At 38.2% G+C, this 19,199-nt stretch overlaps 1 protein-coding gene across 1 annotated transcript in view; it reads left to right on the top strand.

Annotated features, from left to right (window-relative positions):
• ltn1 (listerin E3 ubiquitin protein ligase 1) overlaps positions 1 to 18,034 on the top strand; it is a 121,187-nt gene extending 103,153 nt beyond the window's left edge. Inside the window, exons 23-30 of the mRNA XM_078232462.1 lie at positions 903 to 1,140; positions 1,402 to 1,482; positions 2,172 to 2,358; positions 3,900 to 4,071; positions 5,243 to 5,463; positions 6,535 to 6,729; positions 10,110 to 10,277; positions 15,797 to 18,034. Coding sequence (XP_078088588.1) covers positions 903 to 1,140; positions 1,402 to 1,482; positions 2,172 to 2,358; positions 3,900 to 4,071; positions 5,243 to 5,463; positions 6,535 to 6,729; positions 10,110 to 10,277; positions 15,797 to 15,859 — 1,325 coding nt within the window. The 3' untranslated portion in view covers positions 15,860 to 18,034. The remainder of the gene's footprint in view (positions 1 to 902; positions 1,141 to 1,401; positions 1,483 to 2,171; positions 2,359 to 3,899; positions 4,072 to 5,242; positions 5,464 to 6,534; positions 6,730 to 10,109; positions 10,278 to 15,796) is intronic.
• The last annotated feature ends 1,165 nt before the right edge of the window (positions 18,035 to 19,199 follow it).

Here is a 19,199-nt window from a genome sequence, read left to right as displayed (position 1 = left end):
TCTCCCATCCTGCTGTGCTAATTTTTTAACGTGGCGAGCTGGGAGATTGTCACATTAGCTGATGCGCGGGGTTCGTGCCCTGCTTGTGTCTCCCTGCGCCGGAAGTCTCCGGGCCAGCTAGCATCTCCCAGAGTATTTCATTTCAGCAGGGATTACAGTAGCTTCCCACTTTCGGGGAGCTAGCGGCCCAACCCCACTGGAGTGAATGGGGACAATCCCCCCCCAATGACAGTGGGGGGGGAGCCCTGGGCATTGGTACCCTGACAGTACCAGCCTGTGCCCTGGGGGGGGGGGGGGGGGGCAAAGTGCCAAAGCCCAGGGGGCATCTTGGCGCTGCCCATCGAGCATGGGGCGGGACACATGGGGACAGGGACTGGTGGGAGTGGGGCCTATGGGACGATTGGTGGGGATAGCGGGTCTCACTGCCACTCTGCATAGGGATTGGTGGGAGAGGCAGAGAGGCTAGCAATTGGGGTGGACTGGGGGCGGGGTCAGTCTGCTGGGCAGGTCGGGACTGCGGGGGGGAATGGTGGTGAGTTACTGTCGGGCGGGAGGCTGGAGATCGTGATGTGCCGGCACTGCACATGTGCTGATCTCGGCCGGCACAGATCGGCACATACACAGTGTCCCACTCAGCGCACTGATTTCAGCCTCTCCAGCAGGAATAGGCCCCGCCCCTTGACATTTAATGATATTCACGCTGGTGGCCTCTGCAGTGCACAGAGTGTGGGAGATTCTTCTCTGAACTCCCACTGAAAACAACAGCATGAACCACTCCAGTTTTCACACGAATTCAACACTTAGAATTTTTTGGGGAGAATTCTGCCCATAGTAAGAGAAAATCAATTTGCAAGATACGCTTCCTCAAAAACACCCCTAATTTTTTTTTACTTTCTCCACAGCTGAATGCAAAGGAACCATTCTTCTCCCCTCCTCGATGTGTCTGTTAACAGCCTTGGGTGAAGCTTCTGCACTTATTCCATTGAAGCAGTTAATGAATCACAATTTACCAGCTAAATTCATTGCTGGTCAGAAAACTAATTTACCTGACAAACTTCAGACAGCTCTGAATACATTGGCTCCACTGCTGCTCTGCAAGGCGAGGCCTGTGCAAATTACAACCTACCATATATTGCACAAGTAAGAAAATTAACAGACTAAACAAGACTAAAATATAGGAATTATGGGGTAGATTTTCATCTTTAATTTTGGTAATGTGAAGCGGCTGTTTGCATAACCTGTAAAGAACCTGCCTGAGTTTCATTGTATGGAACGATAAAGAACTTGCAATACTTGCCAGATTATTGCCCAAGTGATGAAGATGATAATCTACCTCGATATATTTTCTGAGGATAAATAAGAAACATTGTGACCATATTGCTTCTGATTTGTAACCATCAGGTTAATGTCGGAGTTACCTGCCTTTGATAATGAACATCTGAAATCTTATGATGATAATGGGAATGACGAAGAGCACATTTTGTAAGTAATTGCCTAAGAACTCTTAATCAAAGTAACTTTGACCTCCTGAATGCCTTTCATTGTTCTTCATTCTACTCATAGATTAAGATAAAGCTTAGACTGCAAGTGCCGTTGAGTATTAAATCATTCCATTTATCCTGGTCTATTCTAGAGCTACTTTGAATTACTACAAATCTTAGTCATTGACACAACTGCTATTGAGTTTGCTTCTATACTGTGTGAAACCTGCTTTGTAATATTTCTTCACTTAGAGTTTCACATTGGCTTCACTATCGTGCTCATTATTGTCTGTCAACACTAAGAATAGCCATCAAATTTATGGCCAAGGATAATCCAAAGAAACAAGATATTTTGGCTATTTGTTTATGAACATTGAATTAATATACATAAACCTTCCAAGTGTACTTGTCTTGGAGAGCTTTCCAAAGGCATATGAATCTGCTAACCAGTTTGTTGCCTACAATTTCAATTCTATAAATAAATCAGGATATAAATCCTGGTGAAAATAAAGCACCAGTCCATTGAATTTGGAGGTACTCCTTACTTTCTTATGAAAGTTTTTAAACTGGAATTACTCTTGAAGTATTTAAAAATAACCAAGGAACATATGAACAAATTGACAGTTTTTCCAATGTAGCAGTCATGTCAATCTTGTATGTTATTTTAAGACTTTTCTTTTCATCCTTCAGATCACCACCTGCAGCACTTATGTCAGTAATTGGTACTCAGGAAGCAGAGTTGGAGAATATGTTCTGTAACATTCCAGTTGGAGAGTACACCGATATTGAGCCACTAAGTGAAGCGTACTATTCCATTCTGGGATACCTGCTTGCATGGAAGCTGCTTCTCATATTTTTCAAAGCATCACCATCTGAGGTAGATATGTGTGGATTGGAGTGCCTTTTAGTGTTTACCATGTTTTATCAATAGATTATTATTATTTATAATTACAAATCACACACGCAACAACAGATAATGGAAAATTTGTCCTACAAAAACAGTTATTAAACGAAGAGGAAGAAAAACTGGAACCAACACCAGGCCAGTCAGTATCTATGAAGAGAGCTATGTGTCAGGATAATGCCTGGAAGAGTATGTGACCAAACTGTTTCTTCTTAGTTGTTGACTGACCTGTTTTTTCATCTTTATCTTATCTTTGTTTATAATTTTTATAATTTGATTACTTTTGTATGCTCCAAAGGAACTGGTCTGGAAAAGAAAACTCCTACCACACTTTGACACCATCCAAATTTTTATAGGTGTTAACCTGGGAATATGCTGATGTTAGTGCATTGCACATGAAATAATTGACATAGCTGAGATCTTCTTACCAATAAAAGTAAAATACTTTGGTGTAAAATTGAAAACGTCCAAAAACAGAAGTATTACAACAATGTTCCTTTAGTTGTCAGCTTTGAATCAGTGGTAGAATTAATGCCTTTGAAGAGGTGATCGGTTCAGGTCCCAGTCAAGTGGCTTAGTGAAATACCAAGAGAGCAGTGCATTGTCAGATGGGTCATCTTTCAGATAAGCTATTCAATCAAGGCCCCATTGTCAGATGGGTCATCTTTCAGATAAGCTATTCAATCAAGGCCCCATCTATCAAGTGGACACAAAAAAAAATCATGACACTTTTGAAGATGGGGAGAAGAGTTCTCCCAGAATGTTGATCAGTATTTATCCCATAATCATCATCACGAATCAAAAAGATTATCTCATTACTGTTTTTCGAACCTTGAGGTACATCTCTTATCTACCATGTTTCCTTGCATTACAACAGTAACTACACTTCAAAAAAAACTGGAAATAATTAATTGGACATGATGGGCAGTATATTGAGCAAAGAAGATATATTAATTTCACTTGATGTAGCAGTAACTTATTTTAATAGGTGTCAATATTTTTCCTAATCTTTAGCTAGAGACTTACCAATTTTACGGCACTTGTTAATGTTCATAATTTTTTTTAAATTAAAACTTAACTGTCTACACTTTTCAGTATGCTAAAAGTTTAAATTTGCCTCCTCTACTCTTCAATGCATAGTAAATGCTAATTTCCAAGACACTCCCCATAACTTGGAGTTTTATTTCAAAAGATTATCTTTCCAAAAATCAATCTTTTGACTTCCCTCTCAGAAGGGCTATTGACTGTAATATGTGTTGATATTTGTGAGTGTGCAGCATAATATTTTTGAATCACTGTGAGATTTCTCTGAAATGACAAAAATATTCATTGTCATTTAGGTTAAATAGCATGATCCAGTAAAAAAATTAATGTGAACATTACCACTTTTATAAAATGGAAAATTTAACATACTTGAAATGATTGTAACTGCATCTTTATATAGCAAGATGATGGAAACAAAATAGCACATATCGTATATGGGATGACCTTTTTTTGTTTTTCCTGTTCTCTAGTTGCGGGCTGTGTATGCAACTTATCTTCGTCAGAGTAAATGCTTGCACAGATTACTGCAACATCTCTTCAGACTGATGCCAGAAAATCCAACTATTCCTGGACAAATTGCTGATTCTGCTAGTAAAGGGCTACGGACGCTATTCAGTGAGAAACATGTCATTCTTTTCCAAGGTATAAAAATAAATGAAGATTATTTAGAAATTTATTCTTGAGTCACTTAAACCTGCACTGGCTTTGGCATACTCACTGACATTTTCTTCTGATTTTCCTAAAAGTTGATGTTTAAATAAATATGGAGGAATGAATTGTTTAGTTTTACTTGGACTGCTGATAGCATTGTGGAGCTTTGGTGTGAATGCTTTTCCTTTGCCCTTAGTTTATCCTCCATCTTTTGTTTCCATTTTGTGACGCTCACTTTTATCCTCAATTTATTTTAAACAGTCACATAACACTGCAACAAATCTTTTTCTTCACCTCTGCCTTAACTCAAAGTTTTATTAATATTCAGGTGTATAGGCCCTAAGCTCCCTAATTCCCCACACAGTTTCCCCTCTTCTTTCTTTTGTTTAAGATATTCCTTAAAAGTTACCTTTTACCAAACCTTAGGTCACCTATCTTAATGTTTCTTTGGCGTGGTGACTGTTGTTTAGTCTGATCTCACAACTATGAAGCCATTTGGGATGTTTTACCATAGTAAAGGTGCTACATAAATGCAAATTGTTGTTGCATCTAACCAATCTGCAGTAGACTTTGACACAGTAAACTCTGTATTAATATTGCTGCACCAAAGATGTACTTGTGGGCAGCACGGTAGCACAGTGGTTATCGCAGCTGTCTCACAGCGTCATGGACCTGGATTCAATTCCGGCCTTGGGGGACTGTCTGTGTGGAATCTGTACCTTCTCCCCATTCTGCATGGATTCCCTCCAAGTGCTCCAGTTTCCTCCCACAGTCTAAAGATGTGCAAGTTCAGTGGATTAGCCATGATAAATGTGCAGGGCTGCGGGGATAGGAAGGAAGGGAGCACTTAGGTGGGATGCTCTTTCGGAGAGTTCATAGAGATTCTATGGTTCTATGTAACCCAGTTTTAAACTTTGTTCCAGAAATGAAATTAATTTTTTAAAAAGTTTAAATGTACTTTTTTGTACTTTTGTATTTTTATATGTTATTTCCCATCGCCTACAAACAACTATTGAAAAGTCAATTTTACTGATGAAGCTTTAATGATATTGTGTACTCATTAAAAAACATGAGCTTTTTTGATACTTAGATTTTTGAAGTTTGGTCATGACGACAATTTTTAATAAATATCAAATTAAGTAATGCAAATTTTTTTTACTAGAGACAGAAACCTTAAACACAGAGGTTTCCAAGTTGGCTTGTGCTGTATATTATAGCGTTTTGGAAGATTTGCCAGCCACAGTTCGCCTTTGGTGGAATAATCAAGACAAGCGTGTGTCCAGCACAGTGGATAAATACACCAGCAGATATGTCAGCAGCATTCTTTCATCACAGGAAATTTCAGCTGTGCAAGCCAGTACACAAACATTCAAGAGCATGGTGGTTAGTGATCATTTTGATGTATTCAGAATCCTATTTTGCAGCATGAAAACTCGTTACCACATTTTGTTTTGAGAAATAATGGCTTTTATTCCGCAGGGTTAGTTTCAGTAAATTGTAAAGAACAAACACTGGAGAAATTCTTGTGCTTGAGCTAAATTTGGAAAGATTATTCAATTTCTTGGTTAATATGATTTGAAGTTAAATAAATGATATAATTTAAAATTATTAATTCCCAGATATCTTCAAAGATTCTGCATATTGTTGAAAGCCTACTTGACACAGCCTCCACCTCTTACATTCCTCATGGTTAGAGTGGGTGACAGTCTATGTTGGACAATTAACAGTAACCATAGATATCAATTACTAAGATACTGACTATAATAGCTATCTCTCTCAGACTCAGCTGTTTAAATACCGTGATACTGCTTTTATCATTGTTATCTTCATTAAGTTCTAATTTCTCTGACACTGAAATAAATTTATATTCTAATATTTGCCCAATAACCACACACTGTGGCAACAAGAGAACAACTAATGTTGATTTTGACTGTATACACTCTCACTTTTAATATCATGTTTAACATCATATTTAATGTTTTATAAGCCATCCGCACAGCAGTAGAACCACGTTCAGTACTGCAAAATACCTTATGTCAAGAGACCTTCTTGGCAGTGTTACAAAAAACAGTATCACACTGGTCCTGTCTTTTTCACAAATCGTACTTCCGCAGGTTTGGGGATATTCATTGCTAGTATCACTTATCAAACTCCATCCAATCCAGGCTTTCTTAATCCTATTATTTGTGCTTCGAAACACATGAAAATCACAAATCTGTGTTATTGCTATTATAATTCTAGTTACTATTGCAAGTAATGCTCCTGCTGCACAATAAAGCAACACCTTTGTTTTCAATTACCATGTACATTTATAAGATTGATTACATGATTGGAACATGTGGTATATTTGCAGCAACTAATTTATTGTAACAAAATTCTCTGTTCTGAAAGCTGCAAAGCTTGGCATTGCACTGTTCAGATGTTTTCAGCCATTTTCCTTTGGTTTCATATTAGGTGAAAGCCCGTCCTGTGGCCCGAGAGGTACTTGCTACCTATTCTGTGGATGACATATTCATTGAGCTTGTTATACATTTACCAACAAACTATCCTCTTGGGTCAGTTACTGTAGAAAGTGGAAAACGAGTTGGTGTGGCTGTTCAGCAGTGGCGCAACTGGATGATGCAGTTAAATACGTTTCTTAATCTTCAGGTACTGTAAGATTAAACACAATGGGATATTATAATCAGCATTTGTTAAACACTAACCTACATTATGTAACCAGATAAACTTTACTGTAAATTGGTTTCAGAATTTCTTCCCGTTTCACTAAATATTTTAGAATTGTTTTCTCCTATGGCTTGCATCTGTTTTGCTCAGAGATGAGACAGAAGACATGTTCTTATGTTCAGTTTATTTTAATTTATCTAAATTGGGCACTGCAGATGTACAAGCAGGGTGAAAGTTAGCTTTTCTTGAATTTGTTTTCCACTTTTAGCTGGCTGAAACAAACCTGAAACTTTAGAGGGCCCTAAAATCTCAACTGAACTTTTGTTTTAGGATCTTGTAACACACACGTTTGTTTTCTGTTAGGAAATTAAATAGCACTATATAAATATAAGTAGACAAGGCATGTGTGACGACCCCATATTTTCACCTCAGAACGGGACGTTTAGGCCTATATTCAACATGTAAATCAACCTACCCCCCCACCACTTTTCTGCTAATAAATTTCCTCAGTCTACATGGATTATACCAGTTTGGAAAGTATAAATTTTTAAAATGTTGAAATCTAGTGTGACTATGATTTCAATCATACCATGAGAAAGCATGCCAGAACTTTACAGTTACATGAAAAAATGATTTACAATAAATAATTTATCAGTATTGAAACTATGTTGAGAATTTACTAAAAATGAATGTTAATTTTTTTGTCTCAGTTATTAACATTTTTCTCCAGTGACCAAACCTCCATGGGCAGCATGTGCATTTTATCACATCAGCTCTGGGGCTTGCTGTTATCTGCAGTAGTTTTTTGGGGATTATTCACTGAAGCATGAGGCAGGGACACTAGTGAATAGTAAAACTGTCTTAAAGGCAATTGGCGTTGGGTTTCAGTTTATGTTTCATTAATAATTGTCTTATGAATAAATGAATAGCTTTTATGTGAACTGAATGTGTACATTTCAGTTGATTTCAATGCAAAAACTTGAGTTTTTAATGGAGTTACTCGTGCATCAGAGAGTCAGATATAGGTTGATGTTTTTCTATTAGTAGATTATAATAGAGGGAAGAAAAATCTTGAAATTTTGCAATAGAATTTAGTATATGTTCAATACACCTCTTGTTACCTTTGCTGGGTGCAGTCAGATGGGTGAAAAATGGTTTATTTTGTTTCCTTTCAGCACAAATGTCTATTGCAAAGCACCAGAATAAACTGGATTTATCAAACAACATATTGAAAACATTCCTCCTCCCCAAAAGGAGTAAAAGTTTAATTTTGCCATTTTGCCGTGTAAGCTTTTTCAGTGCCTCCCAAAAGAGACAAGTCTGAGTATTTGCATTCCTTGTTGCTGTTTGGCTTGACACTTCTGATGCATTGTGATCCAGAGTAGATCGAAAAATACCTTTTGTAGGGTATTAAGTAAATTATAAACCCACTCAGGTAACAGGTTGGAGGGAAAAGTTCCTCTGTTCATGATAAACAACAAGTGGAAACTCCAGGAAAAGAACCAAGAAGTAATCATTAAAGCCTATCTGGATCCTCTCTCATAGTCTTCCCTTAAATTGTTGACAACTTTGGAAAAATAATTTTCCAGAGTCCATCAATTTTCAGTAATGCTAAAATGCCATTGATGATTGCATCTGTTCATTCTGTCTTGCCCATTTTCCCAACATGAGCTTGCATTCTTTTAACCTTTAATTTATGTCTAATATAAAATTTTCATCTTTGTATACCAGTTTCTTTGAAAAATATTTTAAATATTTCTATCTGTCACCCCATAAGTATTCTACACTTAGCATTTTGTGAGCAGCCAACATGTATTTGAGCACTTGTTCATAGCTTTAAAATTTCTCCTCACCCCAACCTCCCCAGTACACTTTGTTCCTACTTAATTTTTTTTAATTGGTCTAAGTGCCTGTGTTTCCTTAGGAACAGTTTGCTTGTAAAATAGGCTATTTCTTTCATCTGGATAATGTGCTGGGACAATTATGGAAGAAAGACCTTTAGCTTCCCAGATGGTCTTCTCAGTAAAGGCACTTAACAGAGAAATTGAGTTGTTTCACTCTGTTCAATAATTTTAGTAAAAATGTGTTCTGAGATTAAAGCAGATTTCCTTGTGGTGTCATTGTATTGACATTTCTTTGCTATTAGGTTCCATGGTGAATTAACAGATCTCAGACATTATGGCACTGCAGATATTTGTATTTGGCTCAGTGCTCTTGAAGTAGAGATGGGGAAGATAAACTGGGGCTGCAGTTTTAATTACTATTCACTGACCCTAATTCCAAAGTGTGAGTTTCGAAACTTCAGATGGGACCAGGATTGATCCTCAGTCAAACAGTTTGCCAACATTCACTGTTGAGGTTCTCACACGAAGATAGGCTTTTTAGACAATATACAAGAAGGCTGCTGCCATCCATGTAATTGTGCCCCAAAAACAGTCAGGAGGAAAAGGGGACATAATGGTCTCAGTTGACGCTGCTTATGCTGTGATAAAGGACTGCCTGTTCAATGCACTGTTCTTTGGAGACCTTCTGGTGCAGCACTGTATCAGCTATATATCCATGATCAAACTTAACAAAGCAAATTGATCTATGATGGGAAAGATCCATGGAAGGCCTCTGTGTTGTGGGCTGGGGGGAAGATCAGGGTGGGATTGTAAGGGGGGTAAGGGTAGTAGTGGGGGGTTTTGTCGGAGCCTGGGAAGGTTGACTAGGCTAGCACATAGAATCCAGCATTTAAGTAGAAAGGCATTTACCCTCTTGGGTCCGATAGTCTACACCTTGGTATATTTGCCATGTTTCCTGAGGTTCAGGAAACCCAGCCATCCACAGTTAAATTCAAAATGTTGTATCCTCATAACATTTGAAAGACCAACCCATTTTCTTGAAGCAGGTTGGTCAACTAATCAACTGCCCTCATATGTCACCCCCAATTGCCCATTCCCATCTCAATTAAAATCAGGTGTAGATGGGTCAGTGTTAGGATTCTTATTTCTAACCTTTTTACTCAGCCACCTGAACCAAATCTATCAGTTATTGTCATGGTAAATTTTTACAACATTTTTTATTTTTATTTCATGTAATTTTCTGCCTGGTTTAGTTGAAGCAGTGCAAACTGACTGCCAAATGAAGGCAAAGTAAGATCAACATAATTGATCAACATGAGACAATTCCCAATTAATTACATAATTTGTCGGTTATCTATCAGCCAGTGTAGTACTTATTTGTAGTAACGGTTACTTTTATGTTAATATAACTATTTAAAATGGTGTAAAAACTTGGATACAAATTAAACTTATTGTAGTTGCTGTAACATTCATAATTAACTATGCACATTTTATTGTTTTGTGTTGCTGTTTTTATAGAACGGCAGCATCATGGAAGGACTTGCGTTATGGAAGAGCAATGTGGATAAACGTTTTGAAGGAACTGAGGAATGCATGATCTGCTTTTCAGTAATTCACGGTTCTAACTATTCACTTCCAAAGAAAGCCTGCAGAACCTGCAAGAAAAAGTTCCACTCAGCCTGTTTGGTAAGCAGTTTAAACCAGGAAAACAATTTTTAGAATTGTCAGGCAATGTCAGTAAGCAGATTAAATGAGCAAATCCATTTTGATGTCAGGACATTTAGTCCCTCAAACTATGTTTAAAAATTGTAGATTCCATATTGCTATCAGGAGGAACCTAGGAACAGGAATAGGCCATTCAGACCCCCGAGCCCGTTATGCCATTCAATGAGATCATTGCTGATCTGTAGCCTAAATCCATATACCTGCTTTTGGCCCATATCCTTCAATACCTTTGTTTAACAAAAATGTATCTATCTTAGATTTAAAATTAGCAACTGATCTAGCATCAACTGCCTTTGTGGAAGAGAGTTGCAAACCTTTGCCACCCTTTGTGTGTAGAAGTCCTTCCCAACATCTCTCCTGAATGATCTGGCCCTAGTTCTAGAATCTCCAAACAATGGAAATGGTTTATCTTTATCTATCCTGTCTTTTCCTGTTAATATCTTGAAGACTTTGATCAAATCATCCCTTAACCTTCTAAATTCTAGAGAAAACAAGCCTGATAATCTCTCCTCAAAGCTTAACCCCTGAAGTCCAGGTATCATTCTTGTAAACCTACACTGTACTTCCTCCAAGGCCAATATATCCTTCCTAAGGTGTGGTGCCCAGATCTGCTCACAGTTTTCCAAATGGGGTCTAGCCAGTGGGGTATAGCTGCAGCATAACCTCTACATCTTATACTCCAGTCCTTTACGTATAAAGGCCAGCATTCCATTAGCCTTCTTGATTAATTTTTGTACCTGTTTGTGGCATTTTAAAGATCTATGCACCTGAACCCCCAAGTCTTTGGATATCCACTGTATTTAACTCCGTACCGAATAGAAAGGACCCTGATCTATTCTTTTTTGGTCCAAAATGGACAGGGCAGTGGACAATGAAATATCTTTGAATTTTTTTTAAAATTCTGAGTACTCTCACTGATAATGCTTCACAGATCACTTAATATTATGTATAGTCCATTATTGGGGCAAGCATCTGCTGTGCTTCACCTTCTGTGTTATTGCAATGAATTGCATCTCAAACACTAACGAGATTATTAGTTTTCTTCTAAGCAAAATTATTGATGTTTGCTACAAAGGGTTGAGAAGATAGGGAGCAACTGAATAGAGCTCAAGAATTTCTTTTTACGTTGATTCTCAGGATGCAAAGAACAGCATTTATTCTTCAGCCTCATTGCCTTTGAGGGAATTAAGAGGCAACCAGTATATGGGACTCGGGTCCTTTGTAGACAAGACCAGATACGGGTGGCACTTTCCCTTTCTTGGAGGCTCTTAATGAACCAGTTGGGTTTTGAAATTTATTCAAAGGATGGAATCTTGTGAGAATTTGGTGTCAGTTCTGGCGAGAAAACTGGCGTGGAAATCTCGAGCTCCACTGGCCAGTTTTCTCTCCAGATCCTGTCACTTTAACTGCCATAAAAAAGGCTGGGCATGGTTAGTGCCGTCAGTCTAGCAAAGTGGGGACTCTTAGAGCCAGGAACCGTTTCCACTGAGATTGGGACGCCATTTTTAAAGGATTACTGGACAAAAAATTAATTCCACCATGGCGGTTCACGTCTGGACGAACCTGTTATAAATCCCACCGACTGAGTTTGAAAATCTAGTGAGAGGGGAAGCTCTGGCAGTGGGAGTGTTTAATGAGATTGAAATTTATTCAAATGAATACAAATCTGGTTCTCGCCCATTCTCAGCATGAATCTGATTGTGTCACCAGCCAGGGGCGGGGAAAATCAGATATCTCAATCTCACTGGTGAGATTCATGATTTCTAGGTTTTGCTGGATCTTGAGATCCGCCAGCGATCACGCAGATGAGAATGAGGGCTCAAGATTCCTCCCATTGTTTTTAATCTCTCATAAACATGAACTTCACCATCTGACTGTGTGCAAGTATGAAAGCTGCTCCCGTGAGCTTTTGAAACCAAACCATTACATTTCCTTGCTCCCTCACAAAAATTGTCACTTTAAAGCATTAAGGAGCATAGCAGAAATGGAAGTGGAAAGCTATTTTTCAACAGTGGTATTTTAAGAGAACTTTTCATTTAACATTCATATCAACATTCTGGGCTTACCATTGAGCAGAAGCTGAAGTGGACCAACCTTGTAAATAAGGGCGGCACGGTAGCACAGTGGTTAGCACTGCTGCTTCACAGCTCCAGGGACCTGGGTTCGATTCCCGGCTTGGGTCACTGTCTGTGTGGAGTTTGCACGTTTTCCTCGTGTCTGCGTAGGTTTCCTCCGGGTGCTCCGGTTTCCTCCCACAGTCCAAAGATGTGCGGGTTAGGTTGATTGGCCATGCTAAAATTGCCCTTAGTGCCCTGAGATGCGTAGGTTAGAGGGATTAGTGGGTAAAATATGTAGGGATATGGGGGTAGGGCCTGGGTGGGATTGTGGTCTGTGCAGACTCGATGGGCTGAATGGCCTCTTTCTGTGCTGTAGGGTTTCTATATGACTTCTTTCTTTCTACTGCGGCTGCAAGAGCAGGTCAGAGGCTTGGAATCCTGTGACAAGTAACTTGCCTCTTTACTCCCCAAAGCCTGTCCACTATCTACAAGGCACAGGTCACGAATACTCTCCACTTGCCTGGATGATTGCACCTCTAACAACACTCCAGAAGCTTGACACCATCCAGGATAAAGCAACCCGCTTGATTGACACCATATCCACAAACATTCACATCCTCCACCACCAATGCACAATGACAACCATATGTACCATCGACAAGATGGAGGAACTGACCAAGGCTCCTTTGACAACATCTTCAAAACCCATGACTGCTACCATCTAGAAGGATGAGGGAAGCAGATGCATGGGAACACCACCACTTGGAGGTTCCCCTCCAAGGCACTCACCATTTTGACTTGGAAATATATTGCGGTTCCTTCATGGTTGCTGGGTCAGAATCTTGGAATTCGCTCCCAAACAGCACTGTGGACTGCAGCAGTTTAAGAAGGCAGCTTACCACCACCTTTAAGGGCAATTAGGGATAGGCAAAAAATGCTGGCCTAGCCAGTGACATTCACATCCTACGAATGATTTTTTAAAAACTGCTTTCCTTTGAGGATTACATCCTAAAATCTCCAGAAGCATTGTTATAGATATTGACCCACAACCACTTCATTAATTGTGACTGCTTTTTCACCTTGGGACTAGTGAGGCATAATTTTGATTATGTAAGTGAGTGCTTTAACCCAAGTTGCAATGATCATGTAACTTGTGAAAACAGAAGTACTCATCGCTGGTTACTTGTCCACTGGAGATATTCGTGATATATTTTTAAAAACCGCCTGTAATGTTCTCGCAAACTATTAACCCTTAGACTGCTGCAAACCAGAGAAATGACATTCATGCTGAGTTAATAAGCTTTCAGTTCACACAGAAATATATTATAATAGCAAAGTTACTCAAAAGCATCAGTAGTTTTATCATAATAATGACCACTTTATTTTAACTTTAACATTTAAAATGCTATTTTAATTTTAAAAAGACTAAAAACCTTGCACCATGTTGTCCCCTATCTCCATCATATACTTGCCCTAATTTTTTAAGTTTAAATTTATTTTTTTAATCTTCACTAACACAAAAATCTACTTATTTCTTCTTCCTTTTTGCTCCATCACCTGCTTTAGAGGTGAGAGAAATTCTCAATAAATTGAATTTCGCCTGTTTGAACTGCTCCACAACATTGATAAATCCTTTGACATTTATTCATATGTAAAAGGTTTTGATATCAAATAACTCCAGATAGTGCTCCCATCTTGCCTATTGTTTTGGAAGGTGAATAATGTTCTCAATTTTAACTAGTAAAAAGGTTGATTTGTAAGGTGTATCAAGAAGTTAATGATAGTCAAGATTAAGGCAAAAAAGGTATTCATTTAGGCTATTGCATTATTATACCTCATGAATATTAAAATACGAAAGTTTTAAATGATCATTTCATTGCATAGCTCTGCTACTGCATTAATTCAGCTGTATGCCCAACTAATTACCACAAAATTAACTTTTTCTCCCATAACAGTGTTATGAAAGTGCAAATTTTGTGTAAATGTAATGCCTTAAGGAGCTCCACTTGTTCCTTAACCACGATGAATATCACTAATTAATTATTACATTTCCTAATGTCCCTTGGAACTTATTTTGCCTTTTGTCCTTATAGCCTACTTTTTTAGTAGATATGCCTTCAGTTTTGTTTTCTAATCTTTCTCATTTTCTAAAATAGTTTTGAAATATAACAAGTCAATTTCACTGTTATCAAACTGTTTTGTCTAAAATTAAAATCAGTGAGTAATATTCAGTATTACAGCTGATTGATACTGCTCAGTATAATGGTAAAATCATTTTTTCAGATTGGAATACTGCAGCAAATGAATAAGATTACACTGATTTCTACAAAGAGGTTGTAATTTTCGAACATGGACAAGTATCACTAAAATCTGGATAGTAATGGGAGCAAGGACATGTTTGACCAGTTATCTTAGTTATTTTTTTCTTCTGACATTCATATACAAAATCTGCTCCAGGAAACATTTGATATTTATGAACATTACCTGCCACTGGAGGAACTGTGTGCGCACACAAAGCAACAACACTAGTTAATTGAGAGGTGATTGAGCAGTGCTTTTATTGTCTAGAGGGCTAGAACACAAGAGCAGGGATGTACTTCTGAGGCTGTGTAAGGCTCTGGTCAGACCCCATTTGGAGTATTGTGAGCAGTTTTGGGCCCCATATTTAAGGAAGGATGTGCTGGTCTTGGAAAGGGTCCAGAGGAGGTTCACAAGAATGATCCCTGGAATGAAGAGCTTGTCATATGAGGAACGGTTGAGGACTCTAGATCTGTACTCGGAGTTTAGAAGGATGAGAGGGGACCTTATTGAAACTTACAGGATACTGCAAGGCCTGGATAGAGTGAACGTGGAGAGGATGTTTCCACTAGTAGGAAAAACTAGAACCAGAGGGCACAACCTCAGGCTAAAGGGACGATCCTTTAAAACAGAGATGTGAAGTAATTTCTTCAGCTAGAGAGTAGTGAATCTGTGGAACTCTTTGTCGCAGAAGGCTGTGGAGGCCAAGTCATTGAGGGTCTTTAAGACAGAGATAGATAGATTCTTGATTAATAAAGGGATCAGGGGTTATGGGGAAAAGGCAGAAGAATGGGGATGAAAAAATATCAGCCAGGATTGAATGGCGGAGCAGACTTGATGGGCCGAGTGGACTAATTCTGCTCCTCTGTCTTATGGTCTTTGACCTCTACTTTGCTGAGAACATTCTGGAATTTTCATGTATGGACAATTATGTTGCTGAAACTTAATTTCTTGCTTTTGACTGAGTTAGCTTCAATTTTCAATTAAAGGTAAAAACTGGGAAAAATTTGTGCGCTTACATGCAAAATACTTGTTTTTAAGTTCTGAGTAAATCTCTGGCAATGTTTTTCTATTTTGTTTTTCTTTAACAGCATTTTCTAATTTTTAAAATTTTTATGTTTACAGTACCGATGGTTTACTTCCAGCAACAAGTCTTCGTGCCCACTATGTCGAGAGACATTCTTTTGAAACAGTTTTACTTTTCTTCTCATATTGTCACTGCGTAGTGGAGTCTAGGAGAATTGCAGTCATGAAGCAGAGTGCATCAATCAAGGGCTTTATGATGGTCAGAAACTGACAATATTTGAATATCACAGCAGAAATTTTTTTTATGGTTCACTTCTAATACAAAACTGTAATCTTGGAGTATTTGTGTCAACATTCAATAAAAAGCATCAGTAACTTTCCGTAATCAAATTTATCAATGAAACAAATGGCAATAAATATAATTGTTGAAGATAAAGCCCCTCTTCTATCCACCCCCATGCTCCAATTTGTCTTCAGGATGTGTGGCAACTTCTTTCTGTGTCTCTGTTGGTGTTTTGTGGATCAGCTACTGGAAAATAAATGATTGAGAGTGACTTTAGAAATACTCTCCTTTTTTCTCCTCCCATATTTTGGGATAGTGCCTGGTTTTAACTCTGCAGAAGGTGATCAAACATGCAAACTATCGCACCCACCCAATTAAGCAAGGTGATTTTAAATCTTTTACTGATAATTTCCTTGCAATTTAAAATATTCTGTGACCTGAATCGTGTTCAATAGTACATTTTTTTTTTAAATGTAATAACTAGTACTGCATAATGTGACTGAGTAATTCTTGCACCAGTCAATTTTGTTTTACCTGTAGTTTTAATTCTCTATTCAACCTCATACAATATTCATCTATATTGAGTGTTGCTCATTCTAAAATTATGGCCACCAATTTCTATTAATGATTATTGCTGAACAAACTGCCCAGCCTTTTTCATGCAGATCAGTGGAAATGTCAGTTGGAATCTGCACCAACATGATAACCTGTTTATATATAGGACTGCCACTTTACAAGCGCAATCTCCTATTTCATGAGGCTGTAGGTAAAACTGGGGTGTGAGGCTACACATGCTTAAAACTTTCATCTAAAATTCCTCTACTATTCCAACAGAAGTGTTAACTCATTTTAAATGCATTAGCGTTTCAACTAGCACAGAGAGAAAGGTAAAAGGTTTAAAGTTTATTTATTATTGTCGCAAGTAGGTGTCATTAACACTGCAATGAAGTTACTGTGAAAATCCCCTAGTCGCCACGCTATGGCGCCTGTTCGGGTACACTGAGGGAGAATTTAGCATAGCCGATGCACCTAACCAGCACGTCCTTCGTACTGTGGGAGGAAACCGGAGCACCTGGAGGAAACCCATGCAGACACATGGAGAATGTGCAATCTCCGCACAGACAGTGATTCAAACTGGGAATCGAACCCGGGTCCCTGGCGCTGTGAGGCAGCAATGCTAACCACTGTGCCATCATGCTGCCTTAAGATGCATACTTTAAGCTACTATGTGTTGAAATCCCATGAAAATATTTTTAAATCTTTATTTCTTAGAATAATTTTGGGATTTTAGAATCAAAAGTTGAATTTAAATAGTGCTATTCAAATCTCTCAGATATTCCAAAACATTTCACACAAATAATTTCACTTCAGAATTAATTCATTATGTTGACAATTTGGCAGACAACTTGCATGTGGCAAAATCCCATGAACAACAATTGTACCTATGTCCAGTTACCAGAGACATGCTGACCAAAACACAAGGATTCACAACTGCTCTTTCGAGTACCTCCAGCTACAGTTTTAACATCTCATCTTTTAATATAGCAGCATTGCTCAATATTACTTTGAAAGGTCGGCCTAGATTGTGTGCCCAAGTCTTGGCCTGGGACTGGAATACATAATTATCTGACACAAATAGCAAAAGAGTATCAACAGAGCTAAGCTGCCACAGTATTTGCCATTTTTAAATTTGTGAATTGAGCGTCCAAGCTTCCATGAAATCTCCCATAAGACGCTAGCTAACTTCTGCATATCCACTGCTGGGCCAGATTTCTGGTCATCACTGGTAAAGGAGCGAGAGAGCTACTAGAATCTGTACCATAAACTTTTATGATATAAAGCATTGCATTGTGCTTGAAATGATTTTTGTGATATTAAAAGTATGAATTATGACAAGTGAATATGTGAATATTAATTGAGACTAAAACTAGTATTTACAGAGAGTGATAAAACAAGACTAATTCAAATGAACCTGGCTTTATAAAAACTACTCGGACAAACTTGTAACACTGGCTGCTTACTGAGGAATCATATAAAGTTGTGTATTGTTACTCAAATATTTGTGTCGGCGGACTAATACATTAATGGTAATTATTTACTCTCAAATCCTTTAACAATAGCTCAAATAAACTATTCAAAAATAAATCACAATTGCTACCTGGAATGAAGACACCATAGCAAATTCTCTATTAATAAAAGGGAAATTTTACTACAGTCAAATGGAAAATTAAACAACTCTCATTCATTTATCATAGGCACATAAGTCAACCTGCATATAGGATAGCCATTTTATTCTCAGAAATGCTATTCTCAAATGAGGAGTGGGCCTCAATTTTTTTACCTCAGAAATACATGCTTTTACCCTTGTAAGTCAGTGTATGAGATGACACAGGCAATGCAGGCTGTGTTGCCAAGACGTTGCACAGGAGTTTAAGACACTCTCACACAGAGCAGATTGCGTATGGCAAATGAACAGAAAAAGGGTCTCCTGGCAAAAAGAATGAAGTACCTAGCTGGTTTCAAGCTGAAAGTTGTAACATTTGCTAACTCATCAAATAACTGCGCTACAGCGAGGGAATTTGGTGTTAGTGAAAAACTGGTTTGAGAATAGAAGGAGGAAACTGCCCAAGAATAATGCGCCATGAGAACAGGGACCAGCCACTGGCCTGATCTTGAGAAGTATGCATTGGAATGAATCCTTGAGAGTCATCAGAATGGTTACATCTTCACCAGAAATACAATGTGTGTGTATATACATAAGGCCAAATCAAACTCTGAATGATCCAGAGCAATAGCTAGTTGGTGTAGCTGTTTTACAGAACTAAAAGGTTTAGTGTTGCAGCAGATGACCAAGGTCACTGGGACGACCAAAAATCGCAATACCAAAATTACCAGTTTCCAGTCATTCATCATACGACACTTTATGCCACATCGGCAACATGAATGAAATGGCCATGAATTTCTATATGCCTAGCAACCAAACTATGAAATGGGAAGATTTGAAAACAGTTCTAATGAAAACCACAGGACATGAGAAGACAAGATTCACTGTAGTGCAAGCCATTTGGCCAACAGAGCGCAATTAAAACCTATGGTAATTTTCAAATGTAAAACCATGTTGAAAATCAAGTTCCCTGCAGGGATTTTTGTGCACGTCCACGACAACGGTTGGATGGATGAGGATGGAGTGAAGTTGTGGATGGATAATAATGATTGGTT

This window comes from Mustelus asterias, chromosome 17 (assembly GCF_964213995.1).
Source record: "Mustelus asterias chromosome 17, sMusAst1.hap1.1, whole genome shotgun sequence".
NCBI lineage: Eukaryota > Metazoa > Chordata > Chondrichthyes > Carcharhiniformes > Triakidae > Mustelus > Mustelus asterias.
This window is presented reverse-complemented; position numbering and strand designations above follow the sequence as displayed.